The sequence below is a fragment of the Heterocephalus glaber genome, unplaced genomic scaffold, assembly GCF_053883595.1.
Source record: "Heterocephalus glaber isolate CG9 unplaced genomic scaffold, H.glaber_assembly_v1.0 deba00001773, whole genome shotgun sequence".
NCBI lineage: Eukaryota > Metazoa > Chordata > Mammalia > Rodentia > Bathyergidae > Heterocephalus > Heterocephalus glaber.
In genome coordinates this window covers 12432224-12451027 of record NW_028258463.1, presented here as the reverse complement: position 1 = coordinate 12451027, position 18804 = coordinate 12432224, and the positions used below count along the sequence as shown (strand labels likewise).

At 56.8% G+C, this 18804-nt stretch overlaps 1 protein-coding gene across 3 annotated transcripts; it reads left to right on the top strand.

The window, feature by feature from the left end:
• Positions 1 to 3620: 3620 nt before the first annotated feature.
• Positions 3621 to 18136, top strand: Kif18b (kinesin family member 18B). Of its 3 annotated transcripts, none has more exons than XM_004859186.3 (16): positions 3621 to 3744; positions 10957 to 11283; positions 11389 to 11546; positions 11686 to 11790; positions 11868 to 11978; positions 12060 to 12257; positions 12368 to 12544; positions 12967 to 13041; positions 13139 to 13197; positions 13731 to 13905; positions 14086 to 14213; positions 15616 to 15821; positions 15933 to 16407; positions 17068 to 17157; positions 17420 to 17505; positions 17615 to 18136. In XM_004859186.3, exons 2-16 carry the CDS (start codon positions 10965 to 10967, stop codon positions 17683 to 17685), a joined length of 2433 nt encoding a protein of 810 aa, XP_004859243.1. In that variant the 5' UTR covers positions 3621 to 3744; positions 10957 to 10964; the 3' UTR covers positions 17686 to 18136. The 3 variants fall into 3 exon arrangements, with proteins under 3 accessions (XP_004859243.1, XP_012933053.1, XP_087058595.1); XM_013077599.3 differs by having other exon boundaries at positions 17071 to 17157; positions 17615 to 17841; XM_087202469.1 differs by lacking the exon at positions 3621 to 3744 and adding an exon at positions 3968 to 4182.
• The last annotated feature ends 668 nt before the right edge of the window (positions 18137 to 18804 follow it).

Genomic DNA, 18804 nt, shown 5'->3' with positions numbered 1-18804 from the left:
GCGATGGCCCTGGCAGGTGGCACCCAGGTCTCCCCAGGACTTCAGAGCCTGTCCTCCGCGTCGCTGCTGCCCACAGCTGGGAGCTGCCTTGCTCATCGTCCTGCCTCCTTCCCAGCACTCTGCTGCTGTGGCCGGCTGAGGTCCCTGCTCAGGACAAAGTACCCTTGCAGCTTCCAGGCTCTCAGCTCGCGCCCCCGCTGCCCCATCCAGCTCTGTCCCTCCTCTTCCAGTTGCGGCTCCCAGAGCTTCCTCCTCAAGCCCTCCTGCATCCTGAGTTCCTTTCCCAGCCTTCGCCCAGAGTGCCTGACCTGCAAACCCCCACCCCTTTCCTCCATTCAGCTCTTCCAGCCGTGCTTACCGAGCTCAGCCAGGGCAGGAGGTGGAGAATGGAGACAGCTCTGTCTCAGTTACTTCCTCGTTGCTGAGACAAAATACCCATCACTCAAAGTTAAAGAAGGAAAGATTTATCTCAGCTCACAGTGTGCAGAGGTTTCAGTCCATAGTCAGCTGGTTCCAAGGTAGGGCAGCCTGGCAGAGGAGAAACAGTTCACGGTGTGGCAGGCAGCAGGTAGCAGGCAGCAGCAGTGGCAGAGCCTGCCCTCTTTCTGCCCCTTTATATCCCATCCAGGCTGTGAGCCTATGGATTGGTGCCACCCACACCCAGGGTGGGGCTTCCATTATCCACACCCTTAATCCCAGCATCACACCTAATCCACACTCATGTACCCTAATTCAGCCACCTTCGAAACTCCCCACCTATGTGCACATGAGGCTTTGGGGGACATCTAGACACAGCCATGACACTCTCCTACCTCATGGATCAGCCAGAAGTCACCAAAGGGGCGCTCCATCACAGTCCCCCCTGCTGGGTCCCCTCACCTGCTTTTCTGCCCAGATATTCTGCATCCTGGCCGACCTCATTTGTCCACACTGTCCTGGCTTCAAACTGAATTCCTGCACTCCAAGAGCCCCTGGGTGTGGCCAGGCAGAGCAGGATCATGTGATCATGTTACTCCCACCTTCTCAGCAGCTTCGCTTCACTGATAGCCCTGTTCCAGCTCGTATCTGGATGTGCCCCCAAAGCCTCATGCGCTCCCAGGCGGGGCTTCTGGGGTGACTGGATCATGGGTGTGGGATCCTAGATTAGTCCGCTGATTGTCTTGGCATGGTTGGGTGTGGTTGAATGGATTACTAAAGACAAAAGACTCACCCTCGTGTGGTGGCACCAACTAAGGCTTGTGGCCCAGACTGAATAAAAAGGGAAAGCAGAGCGAAGGCTGTGGCCTCCTGCCTGCCATTCTATGAGCGTTTCTCCTCTGCCAGGCTGTCCTGACACGAAGCCAGCTGACTCTGAAGTGAAACCTCTGTAAACTGTGAACCAAAATGAGCCTTTCCTACTTTAACTTGTGGCTGTTGGGTATTTTGTCCCAGCAACAAAGAAGTAACCAGGACCCTTCTCTACTAACCCTTCTCTACTAACCCTTAGCTGTTCATTCCACATCAGCTCCTTCTCCTCAACACTGATGTCTCTCCTGTATATAAAGTCTCCCTCAACCCCTCATCCCCTCCTGCTCCCCTTGACAGCCACGTGCCTGCAGAGAGCAGCCACCACTTCCAAAGTCCTGCTCTGACCCAGGTGCTGCTGCTCCTCGGACGCTGGCCCTGACCGTGCCGTGACCTCCCAGTTGATAGACGAAGTGGACTCCCCTGCTCTTACCATGCTTGACTTCTGCTCTGGACCAGACCTCAAAGTTTGGCCCCAGTTTAAGGTGGCAGCTCAGTGCGGGTGGGAAGCGTTTCCACTCTGCCTCCTTTGAGCACCTGGGGTCAGGGGACCCGGGAAACAGACAGTGACATGCCTGTCCTCACTGTCCCAACAGGCCTCAGGGGCCCAGGGCCTGCAGCCTCACATGAGCAGCCATACTTCCTGTTTCTTTTTTCTTTTCTTTTAAAATAAATTTTATTTTATCCCATTGCCCCCCTCAGGCCCCCTCCCTCCCTATGTACAGAAGCTTTGTTTCCATTTTTCCTTCTATTTTTACTTTTTTTCTTGTCCTTTCCTTCCCTCCTCCCTTGATACCTTTCTCAATTGAACATTTTCTTCCATTTCCCAATATTCAGTAAGACATCTTAGTCCTTATTTCCACTTTAGGTTTCTCACACCAGAGAAGCAGTGCAGTATTTAAACATGTGTGTCTGATTTATTTCACTTAGGAGAATGGTCTCAAGGTCTGTCCATTTAGCGATAAATGTCTGAAGTTCACCCTTCCTTATGGCAGAGTAGTACTCCATTGTATATATAAAAAAAATCCCACATCTTTATGCACTCGTCAGGTGATGGGCATTTGGGCTGTTGCCAAGATTTAGCTACTAAAAACTGTGCCACTATAAACATGGGTGTGCATACATTGCTGTGATATGATGCTTTGAATTCTTTCAGGAAGATACCAAGAAGAGGTATAGCTGGGTCAAATGGAACCTCTAGTTTTAGTTTTTTGTGGAATCTCCACATAGATTTCCACAGTGGTTGCCCCAGTCTGCACTCCCACCAGCAGTGGAGCAGTATCCTTTTCTCCCCACAGCCCTGCCAGCATTTGTTATGAGTTGATTTCTTTTTGTTGTTGTTGTTTGTTTGTTTTTGGTACCTGGGAATGAACTCGGGTCCTTGTGTTTGCGCAGCAGGCAGTGGAAACCACTGAGCTAAATCCCCCGCCCAGTGGTTGATTTCTTGATAGCAGCCATTCTTTCTGGGGTGAGGTGGACTCTCAGTGTTGTTTTCATCTGCATCTCTAGAATTACCAGTGATGTTGAACATTCCTTCATATATTTATTTGCAGTTTCTAATTCTTCATCTAAGAAGTGTCTTTTCATTTCAGATGCCCATTTTTGGATTGGGTCTTTAAATTTAGGGGGTCTGGTTTTTTGAGTTCTTTATATAGTCTAGATAATAGTCCTTTGTCTGATGAATACCTGATAAAAAAATTTTCCAATGCTGTGGGCTGTGTCTTCACTCTGTTGGTGGTTTCTCTTGCTGTGCAAAAACTTTTTATTAAGATGAGGTCCCAGTTTGTAGTATTTCTCGTGTGTCTTTTGTTTTTTGAGACAGGATCTCGCTAAGTACTCCAGGCTGGCCTTGAACTCACTATGTAGCCTAAACTGGTCTTGAACTTGCAGCATCCTCCTGCCTCACCCTCCTGAGTGCTGGGATTACAGGCGTGCACCACCACACCCAGCTTGGGCCTCGACATTCTCACTGGGCAATTCCAGAGCAGGTCTGCTGGGTCCTGGCCTCTGTCTAGGGTAGGGACAGGACGGGGTCCCTGCTCTTCGGGACCGACCCAGGCCCCGGCGTCTCCTCTGACCCGCCGTCCGGCACTGCAGGCCCACACGGGGAGGCTAGCGTGCTTCGGCCACCGCCACCGCGTCCACAGGGAGGCTCGGACGGCGCCCGAGTTCGCTTGGCACAAGCGGACTATAGAGCCAGCCGCGTCCGCCCGCCCTGGGGAACAGGGGAGGCCACACCCCCAGCCACCCTCAGTGCGCACGCGCTTGCACGTCCGTCTGGGCCGCAGCCAATCCGCGCGCCAGACGGCGACCAATGGGGCTTGCGCGCGGGAGGAGCGCCGAGTTTGAACCAGGGGCGCCGGTGAGGGTGTCGTGGGGTTGGGGGAGCGCGCGGAAACGCGCTTCCGGGCCCTGAACCCACGAGCCAGCGGCGACACCGGCAGCGGGGACCGACGGAGGGTGAGTTCACTCTCCGCGGGGCCCTGACGCGCGGCCGGGGCCTGCGCCCTCCCCGTCTGAGCGGACCCCGAGCTCTCGGCCTGGTTTGGGGCCCTGGGGCGGGCAGGGAGCCCGGCGCGCCCTCGCGGGGGCGGGGGGCTCTCTGGAACCGCTGCTTGCCCGCGTGGGAGAGTCGGTCCTGCTAGACACCGGGCTGGAGGCCCGGGGCCTCCTGGACACCAGGGGAGGCGGGACCCGCTGCTCCAGAGAGTCGGCAGCTAAGCCCTCTCCCTCTCCGCACGTCCCGCCGACAAGGGCTGGCCCTGCGTGTGCCGGGGACTGCGACACTTGAGTGCAAACGGGGATGGAAACATCTGTATGACAGAAAACCTGGCCTCTTACTGCTAGGACTCTCCTCTTGGCTCCAAACCTTGAGGGCAGTGAAGAGACAGAGAAAAGGTAAAGCCTAAGGACTTGGGTTTTACAAAACTGTTGCCGGCTCTGTATGTCATATAATGTCGCTGGGCTCGGTGACACACGCCTGTCATCCCAGCACTGGGGAGGGTGAGGCAGGAGGATGGCCAAGGGTTTGAGGCCAGCCTGGGCTACACAGCGAGACCCTGTCTCAAAAAAACAAAATAAAACAAGAGTGGCTAATACTGAGCCAGAGGACCTGGGGACAGGTTGGAATGAACTGGTTTAGTCCTCACAATAGCCTTGTGGGATAAGGGCTAAGATTCACAGCTGCCAGGCTTGGAAGGGAGGGACAGAGAAGTCAGCCCAACCAGAGAACAGCACCTGCATTTTCCCAGTGAGACTCAGTGCTGTGCTTCTTCCAGTCCGTTTTCTCTTCCTGTCACCACATCCCATGCTCAACAGCGTCACCCATTCAGTCCTTCTCTGCTTGTTACTGAGTCTCTCCACCCCAGAGAGATATTTGTCTCTCTGTCTTTGTAACCAAAGCAATTTAAGCAATCATCAGAGTACTGTACAAACCACATTCCTTTTCCACAATTAAATTATAAGTACAAATGGAAAAGAAATCTACATGTGGAAATTTTAAAAATACACTTAACTCAGACAAATAGGGCATCATAATTATAATTAAAAGATAATAGGGCCGGGGATTTAGCTCAGTGGTTCTACCACCTACCTCGCAAGCACAAGGTCCCAACTTCGATCCCTAGTACCAAAAAAAGATAAGCCAGAAGAGGTGGGGCACATCTATAATCCCAGCATTTGGGAGGCTGAAACAAAAAGGCTCACAAATTTGAGGTCAGCCTGAGCTACATAGTGAGACCTTGTTTCAAAAAAACAACAGGAAACAAAAACAAAAGCTTTGGGGGCCAGGGGTGTTGTTCAGGGATAGGACACTTGCTTAGCACACAGGATACCCTGGGTCTGGCCCTCTCCCATGTGAGTGTGCACACACACACACAAGCTTTTGGACAGGGCTGGGGATGTAGCTCAATGGTTCTGCTTTCTGCCTCACAAGCACAAGATCCTGAGTTCGATCCCCAGTACCTAGGGGGGAAAAATAAATAAAATCTACCTTAAGGGCTAGGGATACAGCTCAGTAGTAGAGCATGTGCTTAGCGTATGTGAAGCCCTGGGTTCAATCCCTAACACCACAATAAATAAACAAACAAACTACCTTCATACACATTAAAAACTCCACCAGAAATTTATAGGCAATTGGAAAAACAATTCTATTATACAGACCTTTCTTTTCTTTTCTTTTTTTGGTACCGGGGTTCGAACTCAGGTCCTTGCGCTTGCCAGGCAGGAGGCAGAACCACTGAGCTAAATCCCCGGCCCTATACAGACCCTTCACAGAACACTTCAGTCTATTTTATGATTCCAGAAATGAGATAAAAAAATTACAAGTCAATCTCTTTTATAAATGTAGTTGTAAGAAAAATCTTAATATTAGCTATCAGAGGTCAGCAATGTATAAAATAATGTTATAACCATGTGAAGTCTACCCCAGGAATGCAAGAATGGTTTAACATTAGAAAATCTATCAGTGGCCAGGTATGATGACACACATTTGTAATCCCAGGGACTCTGGAGGCTGAGGCAGGAGAATAGTGAGTTCAAGGCCAACCTGGGCAATTTAGACTCTGTCTCAAAGTAAAAAATAAAAAGGGCTGGGGATGTAGTCCACCACAGTGCTTGTGTCGCAGGCAGAAGGCCCTGGGTGCAATCCCCAGCTCTAAAAAAATGAACAAAAGAGCTGAGGATTTAGAGTGCAAGGTCCTGAGTTCGATCTTTGGTGGGGGGTCAACCCAAACCAAAGAATGCAGTTCCTCCTCTGCACCACCAGCCCAGGAGGGGGCGTGGTGGGCGTCAAGGTGAGGGAAGCTGGACATCTGGAGACACAGTGGCGCCTCTGGTGACAGAGCTGGTCAAGTCCCCTGGGCTTGCCTTCTCACCACCTGTGTGATGGGCTGAGTTCCTTCCTGTGTCCCTTTACCTTCGAAGAATAGAGCTGTAACAGTTATTCAGTGCTCATATAGCGAGGTTGCTGTGCAAGCTAAACACCATTTGTGAAGCACTTAGTCCAGAGTACTTAGCACCCAGGCACCTGGGCCCAGCATGCAGCCGATGGTGCATAATATTTGTCCTACGAAGGAGTTCTTTTTTTGGTACTGGGGATGGAACTCGGGACCTTGTGCTTTCGAGGCAGGTGGTGGAACCACTGAGCTAAATCCCCAGTCCTGTCCTACGAATGAATCAGAGCCAGGGAAGAGTCTGAATCCAAGAGTAGAAGAATTATTACCAATGCAGCAAATCCTCACCCAGCTCTTTAAGTGCCCCACACTATGGGACAGACCGTCAGAGCAGGGTTCTGCTGTCCAGGGCCTAAGGACAAGAACCAAGTGAAGGGGCTGTGGTGAGACTTGCAACAGCAGCATGACCCAGGGCCAGGTCCCTGCCCTGCCCTTCCCAGCTCCTGAAGTTGCAGGGGGGCCCCCAAGTCCTAGAAATCCCTCTGACCCTCAAGGAACTGTTGTTTGTTGGGCCTGTCCCCACCCAGGTGGGCAGAAGTGGCCACCCTGACAACAGCCTAGCCTGGGCAGTGCTCTTGCCTGTGGGTTTTAATGAGCTGCCCTGGGTTAGAACTAGGACGGGACTGCGCTGGCTGAGAACCCTGAAGATCTTATTAAAGGATCATCTTCCTTGTACTTTGGGCTGAAATGCTCTTTCCAAGTGAGGATCAAAGCAAACTTGACAAAGGTTCTTTCATTAATCTCCCATTCCCCGGGGCGGGAGCTGTTCCCTCCTTGACGTTGATGCAAAACCTCCCTCCGAGGCAGGCAGAGCGGAGACCTGGACCCTGGTGACCCAGGGCACCTGTGCGAGTGTCACCTGCATCCCGACCCCGTGGCCCCAGCACTGGCTCAGAAGAAGGGGGTCATCTCAGGCAAACACGCTCCCCCCTGGCCCTCAGCAGGCAGGGAGGAGGGAGTGTAAAGGTTAGGCAGCTCTTCTGCCGGTGCCCTTTTTAATTTCCTGCTTAGAATGTTAGGCTGCTCTGTGGCTCCGCCACTGCACTGCCCAGCGGCCTTAGCTCTCGCTGTGGTGCTGGGATGGGGGTGGCCAGGCAGTGCAGACCCAGCCACCTTTGCCTTCACTTCCCCCGGCCGGAAAGCAGGCTTCCCGGGTTGAGAACAGGGGGTGGAACATTAGGCCAGGCCCACACATCTGCAAGTGCTAGCGTATCCCTGAGGCCAGCAGGCGAAAGGGACTGTAAGCATCAGAGGGTGTTACTACAACCGCCCACCCGCCGTCAGGCTTCACTGGCAGCGGACTGGACTGGGGCAAGGTGAGCCCTCTGTGTCTCAGGTTCCTCACTGAGAAATGAGGATAATCACCCAGTCTGTGCACGGGATTGCGATGGGGTGGAAGATGATGAGTGTAAGGTACTAGAGTGATCCCTGCTGGAGTCTGTTATGCCAATCCGATTGCCAGGACGAAAATGGAATTATTCAGATGTACAAGCATTATTGTGGGGTGATGTTTTTCCCTCTTTTTGTATGCAGAAGTTAAGTTTAGAGGTGAGGGGGCAGGAATTTCAAATTAGCTCAGTTCTGGCTGTTTCCCAAGGAGAACCTGAGCACTTGTTGGAGTGCTGGGTAGAAAGCCCACTTTTCTTAGCTGGATGACCTCGGAGTTTGTGACCCATGGCAGCATGCAGCCTTCTGGGGGAAAGCTTGGGTCGGTTCTCAGCCTGGGAGCAGCTCCGCTTCTTAACCCTGTTGACCGATCCCTGGAGTTGGGCTAAAGTTCCCCAGGGGACCTGTGACTCCTGCATTCCAAAAATGTTGAAGGTGGCTGGAAGGAGGAGGAAGAGGCAGGGGAAGAAGGCTGGGGACCACAGGAGAGAGGGGGATGGGGAGCTTTTGGAATTATTACTGGGTCAACCCAGGGAACTCTTTTGTCACCCTCTAGGTAAATGGATGAAAGGAGAAATACAATGCGCTCATTTCATCAAGTGCCAAAAGTGTTTGATAAAATTCAACCCTTGGGCCGGGGATGTAGCTCAGTGGTGCTGCTGCCTGCCTCGCCAGCACAAGGTCCTGAGTTTGATCCCCAGTTCCAAAACAAAAAACAAAATTCAACCCTTGTTTCTCCACCCTTAGTGGACCTTGGAGGGTGGGGAAGTAAATAAGGAAAAGCTGGCCGTGGAAAGTGCAAGTGATATTATAGTCTGATGAAGAGGCTGGCAGAGGCGATGGCAATCCATTAGCACTAACAGGGAGTGTGGCCCCATGGCCTCACCAGGTCCTCATGCAGAAATCGCAAGCTTCCTGTATCCTGGCAAAAAACGAATTTGAAAATGTAGTTTTAACAGGAGCCTGTTCGTAGTAAACAAAGACTGTGCAATAATGAGTAATAAACCTATTGAGAAATATACGATACTCAGGTGAGGAAGATTATAGAGTTTCACTGAGGATTATAAAGTTGTGCATAAATGGAAAGTGTAGGCCTTCCATGGGCAGACTGGATGCCATAAAGATGTGGAGTCTGTGCATATTAACCCATGAATTCGGGATAATCCAGATTAAAATCTTAGCAGGATTTCTCATAGAACTCCACAGCTGACTCTAAAATCAGGAAGGAAGACAAGGAGCCTAGAGAGAGCACTGCGGTGATGCCTTGTAGAAGCTCAGGAGGCACAGGAGCTGCTCGGAAAGCAGGGCCCAGGGACCCACAAGTGTGTGAGGACCAGCTGCTTCCTGGGGCACTGCATGCTGCCGGGGGGAGTGCCCGCTTCCACAGCAATCTCCAGATAGTCAGTTCCGATTGAAAGGAAAGTTTAGAAAGCTCACATCATTTCAAAATAAATTCATCTCCGTAAAAAGCTAAATGTAAGAATAAAAGGTATTAGGCAGAAATAATAAAAGCATTTATTACCTTGGCAAAGGGATGTCTTAAATATGACATAAAAGCTGGACATATTTGACTATTTAATTATCGAAAGCTTCCCTGTAGGAGGGTAGGGTTTTTCCAGAAATGCATGGTTGGTTTAATACCAGGAAAATATCCAGTGATGTACCATTGTAGACATCAGGAGCTGCTCAAAGAGTACTGAGATAAAACTCTGGACTTTCCTAATAACAACTATATAAAATAACAGTAGGAGAAATTACTGATATGATGAAGACTATCTGTCTCGAACTCATTTATTCCTTTCTTTCTTGTTTTTTTCTGAGACAGGGTGTTGCTATGCGATCCAAACAAGCCTCAAACTCACTACCTAGCCCAGGCTGGTCTCCAGCACTCAGTCCTCCTGCCTGAGCCTCCTGAGTGCTGGGATTACCAGCATGTGCTCCCAGCTTCCAAACTGATTTCTCCACACTTGATCTTAGCCAAAAGGCCAAGAAGCAATCCAAACTGATTTCTCAATAGTGAAGTGCTAATGCCATTTCCTGTAAGATCAGAAGCAAATCAGCATCCCCATTTTCATTATTTTTCAACATTGTTTTAGAAGTTCTAGAGCCTGTAATATGTTAGACATAAAAGAACTGGTATGAATATGAATAAAACCAGGCATAGGGCAGGGATTTAGCTCAGTGGTTTTGCCGCCTGCTGCGCAAGTGCAAGGACCCGAGTTCAATTCCTGGTACCAAAAAAAAAGTAAATAAAAATAAATAAATAAAAATAAAACCAGGCATGGTGGCACACACCCATCATCCCAGCACTCTGGAAGGGTGAGGCAGGAGGATCACAAGTTCAAGCCCAGCCTGGGCAATTTAGCAGTTTAGTGAGACTATCTCCAAAAACATTTTTAAAGGCCTGGGCATGTAGCTCAGTATGAAGACCCTGGATTCAATCCCCAGTACTGCAACAATAACAAATTACATATATATAGATATATTTTTATATGTAGATATATGGAAAGGTAAATAAATATTTTTCTTTTTTCTAATATATAATTGTATACTTAGAAAATCTAAGAAGCCCTAATTTTAAAAAGTTGGAATTAAGTAGGGGTTAGAGTGATAGATACAAGGCACATACCTAAAACTCAGTGCACTTCTCCACACTGGCAGTTAGCAGCCAGAGGGGGAGATAGGGAAGGTGTTCCATTCATAAGAGCAATTAAATCCATAAAATACTTGGGAATTACATTAAAAGAACAATTAGGGAATCTACTCGAAAAGATAGAAAACTATAAAATCTTGAGGGACATAAAAAAATCTGAACAAATAGGCAATAGTCGAGCTCTTGCTGGAAGGTTTAATGTAATAAAATAAATGTAAATCAACTGCCTTTCCAGCTATAATCTCAATGCAGCTTTTTTCAGGGGGCTGATTTCCAGTGCTGCAGCCAACAAAGAGCATGACCGGCCCGGCCCGGCCTGGCCTGGCAGCTCTGGACCATAGGCAGGGTAGACAGGTGCTGCTGGGCTGTCCCTAGCCCTGCACGGGCTCCGAAGGTTGGGGCGGGGAATGTGGGAGTGGCTGGGTCCATGGTGGGACCAGCTGTGGATCAGGCTGTAAGGTGACCCCGAGGACCATGAGGCCTTGGCCGGCAGCAGGCCCAGCTCCGAGGGACACCGTGGAGCCCAGGACCGCACTGATCTGAACAGGATGCGCTGGTCTCCAGCGAGGCGGTGTCAGTGAGGGGGCTGGTGCTCAGACTCTTAGTCCCGTGGGAAGGGCCAGAGCAGACCTTGGGTGCCAGGCCCGGTCCCTCGGACTTATCTCCATCCCATCTCTGCAGGCGTTGCCATGGTGATGGCGGCCGAGGACAGCGTGGTCCGGGTGGTGGTGCGGGTGCGGCCCCCCACCCCTCGGGAGCTGGAGAGCCAGCGGCCGCCTGTGGTCCAAGTGGTGGACGACCAGGTGCTGGTGTTCGACCCTGAAGCGCCTGCCGGGGGCCTCCCTGCCCTCGAGTGGGGCGGTGCCCAAGAGGGCCCGAGGAGGAAGGGCAAAGACCTGACGTTTGTCTTTGATCGGGTGTTCGGGGAGGGGGCCACGCAGCAGGACGTCTTCCAGCACACCACCCGCGGCGTCCTGGACAGCTTCCTGCAGGGCTACAACTGCTCAGGTGAGAGAGGAGGGGCAGGCCTGGGATGGAGGCGCATGGGCTGGCACAGGCCGGGCGGGGCAGGAGGGCTGAGGGCCCACTGCCACCTGCACCCATGTCCTCTAGTGTTTGCATACGGGGCCACTGGGGCCGGGAAGACACACACCATGGTAGGGCAGAACGGGGACCCTGGCATCATGTACCTGACCACCATGGAGCTGTACCGGCGCCTGGACGCCCTGCGGGAGGAGAAGCGATTCGAGGTGCTGGTCAGCTACCTGGAGGTGAGGCTGAGCCAGGGCGGAACGGGTGGGACTGAAGCGGGACCTGCCCTCTCCGCTCCTGCCACCAGGGCCTGGGCCTGGCACGCACACCCCCAGCTAGTGCCAGGCGACCCCAGGCCACTCCTGCCCCTCTCCCCAGGTCTACAATGAACACATCCAGGACCTGCTGGAGCCGAAGGGGCCCCTCAACATCCGCGAGGACCCCAGCAAGGGCGTGGTGGTGCAGGGCCTGTCCTTCCACCAGGTGCGGGCGGGGACAGCCTCGGGTTGCGGGCTGCGTGGCGGTGGCCCTGACCAGCCGGGCCCTGGCCATCCCCACAGCCTGCCTCGGCCGAGCAGCTGCTGGAGATGCTGAGCCGGGGGAACCGAAGCCGCACGCAGCACCCCACCGATGCCAACGCCACGTCGTCCCGCTCCCACGCCATCTTCCAAGTGAGCAGGGCACGGGGACCCGGGTATAGTGCCCACGGCCCCGCCCCGCTGCCCACCTCACCCTGCCCGCTGCCTGCCCAGGTCCTTGTGAGGCAGCAGGACCGTGTGCCGGGGCTGGAACAGACCCTCCGGGTGGCCAAGATGAGTCTGATTGACCTGGCGGGCTCCGAGCGGGCATCCAGCACCCACGCCCAGGGCGAGCGGCTGCGGGAGGGGGCCAACATCAACCGCTCCCTGCTGGCCCTCATCAGCGTCCTCAACGCCCTGGCCGACACCAAGGTGAGGCAGCGCGGGCAGCAACCCCACCATGAAACCACCCAGACTCCGGACGAGCGCCCGGACCCTTGAGCGGGACCCTGTCCACCGCCCTAGCCCTACTTCCTTCCCAGGGCCGCAGGCCGCACGTCCCCTACCGGGACAGCAAGCTGACCCGCCTGCTGAAGGACTCCCTCGGGGGCAACTGCCGCACCGTGATGATCGCCAACATCAGCCCCGCAGGCCTGGCCTACGAGGACACGTACAACACCCTCAAGTACGCCGACCGGGCCAAGGAGATCCGGCTCACGGTGCGTGACGGCTGGGGACGGCAGTCTGGGCAGGGCCATAGCCCAGGAGGGGAGAGGCAGGGCCAAGACAGCACCCCAGATCCCACCCAGCGTCCCAGACAGAGGCAAGACGCAGCCTGGAGTCCCTCTTCAGGTGTGACACTGCCCTGCCTCGGAAGAGTCGGGGTGGACAGAAGCAGGGCAGTCTCCACAGAGGGAGACCTGGAGTGGTGGCCAGCAGCGGCCCAGGGTTCAGGCTTGCTCGAGGCAGCAGGACATGTTCCTCGGTGCCTCATTTTCCTGAGCACCCATGCGCTCCCTGAGGACAGCGCGGCCGTGGGTGGGACCTCCCTCCTCCCCGGGAGCCCGGCCAGTGTGCCCTGCCAGGCTCGGGCCTCCCAGGCCGTCCTCTGCTGGACGCTGCTGTCCCCGACCCCACACAGCTGAAGAGCAACGTGGTCGCCCTGGATTGTCACATCAGCCACTACACCACCGTCTGCCAGCAGCTGCAGGCTGAGGTGAGTGGCTGCTCCCTGGACCGAGGGCCAGCAGGGCCTGTGCCCCGTGCCACCTGCTCACCGCCCGCCCTGCGGGGGCTGCGCTCTGCTGTTGCAGGTGACCGCCCTGAGGACAAAGCTGCAGGAGTACGAGGCCAGAGCACAGGCCCCGGGGCGGTGAGTCCTGCCGCCGACCAGGCTGGGAAGCCGGGCCCCACTCTGCTCCTGCAGCCAGGGCTGGGGTCGCACCGGGAGGCCCTGTGTCCCATGAGGAAAGGGTCCCTAGGCCACTCACCACGTGGGTGTCACTGCTGCTTTCTTTTCCTTTTTTTTTTTTGGTACTGGGGATTGAACTCGGGACCTTCCGCTTGTGAGGCAGGTGGCAGAACCACTGAGCTACATCCCTGGCCCTGTTTTCTTTTTCTTTATGGCATCAGGGATTAAACCCAGAGCCTTTGCCCTGAGCTTCAGGCCTCCCTCTTTCACGTCTCGCTCAGAGACAGGGTCTTGCCGAGTGCTAACTCGCCCAGTCTGAGCTTGGACTTGTGATCCTCCTGCCTCAGCTTCCCAGCTCGGCTCAGGGCCATTTGTGACTCCTCAGCCCCTGGCCACTGCCCTTTGTCGCTCTGTGCTGTGGGCTCTGCTGCCCAGGGCCACAGAGAGCCCACCCCCCACATCCTGTCTCCAGCTCCTCCCCTCCACCTTCCCAGCTCCCTCTCGCTGCTCGGCGCCCCCAGTCAGCCCTGCACCCCAGGGCTCCCCCCGGAGTCTGGAACCCAACAGGACCAGAGCCCAGAGGCAGAGGCCCAGGAGCTATGGGCCCTGGAAGGGAGCTGTGCAGACCAGGGGCAGCCCCAACGCAGTTGGGACGGAGGCCCAGCCCAGGTAGGACTGGGGCAGGCAGGGCCTGGGCTGGGTGGGCTTGAGGGCTGGAGCTCTGGAAGAAACAGACGCCCCTCCCTGTGCCCGCCGCCCACCTCTGCCTTCTGTGCATGTGGTCACTCAGGGAGGGCCTCAGGAGGTCATCCTGCCTCTGCCACCCACCTGTACCTCCTCCCTCCTCAGACTCCAGCCCAGGTGCCAGAGCTGAGCCCCAGACCCTCAGTTTCCAGGATGCCCGGCCTGATCCTGCCGCCCTCGCCGGCCTCGGGGCCCAGGTCACTGCAGAGACCTCGAAGGGACCACTCTGGGCGGTGGGTATCTTCTCTGCCCGCTGGGCCGCTGTGGGAGGCAGGGGCTCTGCTCCTGGAGAGGGAGCTGGGCTTGGGGCTGTGGACGCTGCTTCCCGCTTAGCGTCCGACCCCACGTGGCGCGTTCCTCACCCGCCTCCCACCAGGTCCTCGCTGAGTCACCCGTGGTCCCCCATGTGCATGAGTGTCCGCACCAGTGCAGCACTGCATTAGGTGCAGGCCAGGCTGTACCCCCTCTGCTCCCACCTGCTCCGGGCACGGCTGGGCCTCCTCCTGGGCTGTCGCGCTCCAAGCAGTGTATTTAAAGCTCCTGGACAGAAGGCCGGTTTAATTTTATTTCTTGTCGGGAGTGTCTGTTCCCGACTCAGCAGAAATGCTGTGGCCTGAATAATCAGCGCTCATTATGTCTTCCGCGCCCGAGGGCCCAGGGGCAGCACACCAGCTGCGAGCCCTGCAGAACCCAGGCGCCGGCTCCCCTGCAGATACTCAGCGTTCTCCGGGTCCCTGTCACAACCGGAGAGGACCCGGGGCCCCACTGCCACTCTGCCTGGGCTTGGCCGTGATGTGGGGTCGTCCCCCGTTCTCCTTTCTCCTGGAGACAACAGGGGACCCTGAGAGCCAGGGGCTGCAGATCACTCCAGAACTTTCCAGAGCATCTCCATACACGGAAACACTGACAGCCACGCCAAAAATAGTTTCTTTCTGACTTCAGAATCTTGGACTCCCTGGGCCCTGAGCAGATCTGAGATCCGGTTCGGTGGTTTTTCAGGTTTTTTTTCCAGCTGTGAAGTCCTCTCTTAGTATGGAATCTCACACTGAGGTCGAACAGGAAGGAGAGACAAAGCAGTCGCTCTGTCTCTGATGCGTGTTAGAAACCTATTTTGAAGACCTCTGATTTGTTTTTTCCTTTTTCTACTGGGGATTGAACCCAGGGCCTTTTCACTGAGTGGCATCCTCAGCCCTTTTTTTTTTTGGTACCGGGGCTGGAACTTAGGACCTTGTGCTTACGTGGTGCCGCCGAGCTAAATCCCTGGCCCCATCCTCAGCCCTTTTTTAAGAAGCCAGGCTCAAACTTAGAATCCTCCTGCCTCAGCCTCCCCGAGTGCAGAGACACAGGTGTGCACCATCACACGCAGCTTGAGGTGGGCGCTCACCCTCCACCTTACTCTGCCCCTAGGGTACATGGATTTAGGGTCACAGCTAGTGAGTGGCAGAGCCGGGAGGAAACTCGGGCCTTTCGAGTGTGCAGTCCTCTCCCGCTCTTGCGCTCCCCGAGCGTGGAGGATGGTGTCACAGTCCACCGTTGCCATGGCAGCTTGGCACTTAGCAGGGGTGGGGCCAGGCGGAGGGAACTGGGGCCGGGTCAGGTGAGGCAGCCAGCCTGGTGACCGAGACCCTGTCCCAGGCTGGCCCTCCGGGTGCTGCGCCTGGCCCAGCAGCAGTACACGCTGCTCCAGGCTGCTGGCCTGCTCACTCCCGACCTGACCGAGGAACTGGAGATGCTGCAGCAGCTGGTGCAGGAAGCAGGTGCAGATTCTGGGGCCGAGAGCTGCGGGATGCTGGGCCTGGCTGGAGCGGCCCCTCTGGCTCAGGAGCTGTCCTCAGAGTCCTGTGAGTGCCACCCTGCCCACCTACGGCAGCACCCAGGCCTCTAGCGTTGGGGCTCCTTCCGGTCTGGCATCTGGCTCCCCAGTGTCTACACCTCCTCCTCCTCCTGCCCAGGGTCTTCAGGCTACCGTGGCCCTGTGACCCGGACCATGGCAAGGCGACAGAGCAGCCTCACACACACCCTGGGATTCCCCTCTGGGCCTGATGACACCCCAGCCCTGGTGTCCCGACAGCCCACAGAGAAGAGGAGGAGACGGAGCCCCACCGAGCCCGACAGCCCCCTGGTCCCGAGGCAGGAGACCAAACGCCAGCGCCAGTCCTCCTTGCCCTGCATGAGAAAGAGGCTGCTGCCTGAGCCCTGCACCCCTGCCAGGGCCCTGGCCTCCCCAACCTGCCACTCCCCTCGCCTCTGCCCAGCCACTGTCATCAAACGCCGGGTGCCCCTGGGGCCTTCGGCCCTGCAAAACTGCTCCACACCCCTGGCCCCGCCTACCCGTGACCTCAACGCCACCTTCGACCTCTCTGAGGAGCCCCCCTTGACACTCAGCTTCCAGGAACAGACTGGGCCCGGCCAGCCCTGCGTCGCCAGGTGGGTCTGGCACCCTCCTGCCTGGGGCCCAGGGTCAGCGAGGGACGGGAGGGGAGGGTGCTGGACTCTTGGAGCCAGACGTCGGCCACCTGCGTAGAGTACTAGACTTCTCAGGTCCATATGCCCAGCTTCCAGGCCCACTCCACCTCGTGCAGGCACTGGGGACCCAGCTTGGGACCCGGGACACAGCCCAGGCCCCCTGAGCCTCAGCAAAGCCCAGGCCCAGCAGCTCTGTCCCCAGGTGCCTATTGCTGCCATGGAAGCCCCAGGTGTCTCCTGCCTAGCATCTAGGATGGGGTCCTGAGAAGGTGCTGGCACCCCCACCCTCCACCTCCTTGGAAGGAGGGGCAGCAGCCACTCAGGACAGTCTGGGCCAAGAGTGACTGGCCTGGCCTGGGTGCAAGTGGCTGGAGTGCCCACCGCACCCTGAGCTGGCCACAGCGCCTGGCAGCTCAGCTGGTGCGGAGCAGGGCAGGCGGAGGCCGGAATAGTCTGAACTCCGGTTCCCAGGCCCCCAGAGGCTGACAGCTGGGTGTCCTCCAGCTCACCCTATCACTCAGCTGTGGTCTGCCAAGGGCTCCCCGCAAGCAGAGCCGCCCTGTGCGGGAAGGGGCTGGCGCTGTGTCCACCCTTGATTGGCCTCCCTCACCCTCTCCCCAGCAGGCCAGCATTCCTGTTCACTGAGCGGGGGCCCAGGCCCACGACCTCCCTGCCCCGGACCTTGACCTGCAAGAAGAGGCGCCCAGTGAGGTGAGGCCCGGGCTTGAGGCAGGGAAGGTGCTCAAGGGCAGTGGGCCCTGGGGCTGAGCCTGGCCTGCCCTGGGGCCCTTGGCTGTCGCTGCTTCCACATCCTGGGGTGGAGGGCAGCCCCCCTCCGAGGGACACGTGCCGCACTCACAAACCAGCACCAGGACTGCCCCTCCTCTCCCGCTCTCTGAGCCCTAGTGTCCAGGACCCCGCCCGTGTGCCCCCGTCCTGGGCGGGCGAGCTGTGACCTCCTGCCTTCCCACAGTTCCTCCGCCCCCCTGGGCCGAAGCCGCATTGCCCGCCTGCCCAGCAGCTCCTTGAAGAGGCCCGCGGGGGCCCTGGCCATCCCAGGTGACCTCCCTGGGGACAGGAAGAGGGAGGGACGCCTGAGCCTGCAGAGGGGCCGAGAGGGCCAGCACAGCCTCACCTCCCCTCTTCCTCTCCCTGCCATGGCCCACAGAGCCGCCCTCGAGGCTGAAGACCCAGGAGAAGCCTGCCAGGGCTGGGGGCCGCGTCGCCCGGGTGTCCTGATCCCTGGCTGCCCCCAGCCTGGGCACTCGGAGCCAGCACCCGGTCCTTGCCACCCGCCCTGTTGATTCTGTTGCCACCCTCTTCCCTCGAGGGCGGTGCTCAGCCTCCCAGCATGTTCTGGTGCCGTTCACGTGGGCAGTTTTGAGGGTGCTGCCTGCCCGGGCCACACCAGACACTGCAGTGGGGAGCAGACGGGCCTGGTGTGGCTCCTGGTAGCCCAGCGGGGCATCCTCAGCCCTGGCTTTGATCCACAGAGGAGGCTCTTCATCTGCCCAGGGCGCACCCCCTGTGCGAGTCATCCCCGCGCCTCCCTGGGTGTAAATGCCAGTGCATACGGGGTTGCACCCCGATCTCCCGTCTGTGTACAGAACAGGCACACGTGGACACAGGTCCATCCTTCCCACCGTGATTAATAAACCAGCTCTCTCTGGTTGAGAGCCTTTGGCACCTACACAGGGAGGACACTTCTACCCCGACCCCAGGGCGGAGCGGCTCCACACTCAGGCCCATCCTGGAGCCCCACCTGCATGGGGGACGGAGGGATCCACACAGCTCCGCTCTCCACAAAGCCAGTGCCGGCTGAACGAATTAACTAAACACGATTACAGAAGCCTGTGTTGACTTGCTACTGAGCACAGACACATTAAGGCTGTCTACCACAGGGTCAAGTCTCAGGTGGGCGACCACGCTGTTTGGGGGAGCAGCTGCCCACCGGCTGTGTCCGACTTGGTCCAATCCCTCAAGGAGGATGGGACAGCACCACACCAGCCAGCGCCACCGCAGAGTGCATGGCTGGAAGAGGTGAATGAGGAAGGCAGGAAGGCTCCTGGGGTGGAAGCAGCAGGCGCCTCTGCATTCATCCTGCCGCTGCTTCCCCTGTGCAGGGTGGTGCCCAGGGTGGCTGGAGCTTCGAGTCTGCACCCCTGGCAGCCTGGTGCAGCCCTGACCCTGGGTCCGCTGGTGTGGGCGAGATGCAGACTGACTTCCAGGGCACCAAGGACCTCCTCCCTTGGGCATCGGTGCTCCCCGCGTGGAGGCAGCAGGCAGGGTGCCATGAAGGGGACAAGGGGCTGCCATAGAGGTCGCCCCAACAGGCACTCCCGGTGCTGCTCACTCCGC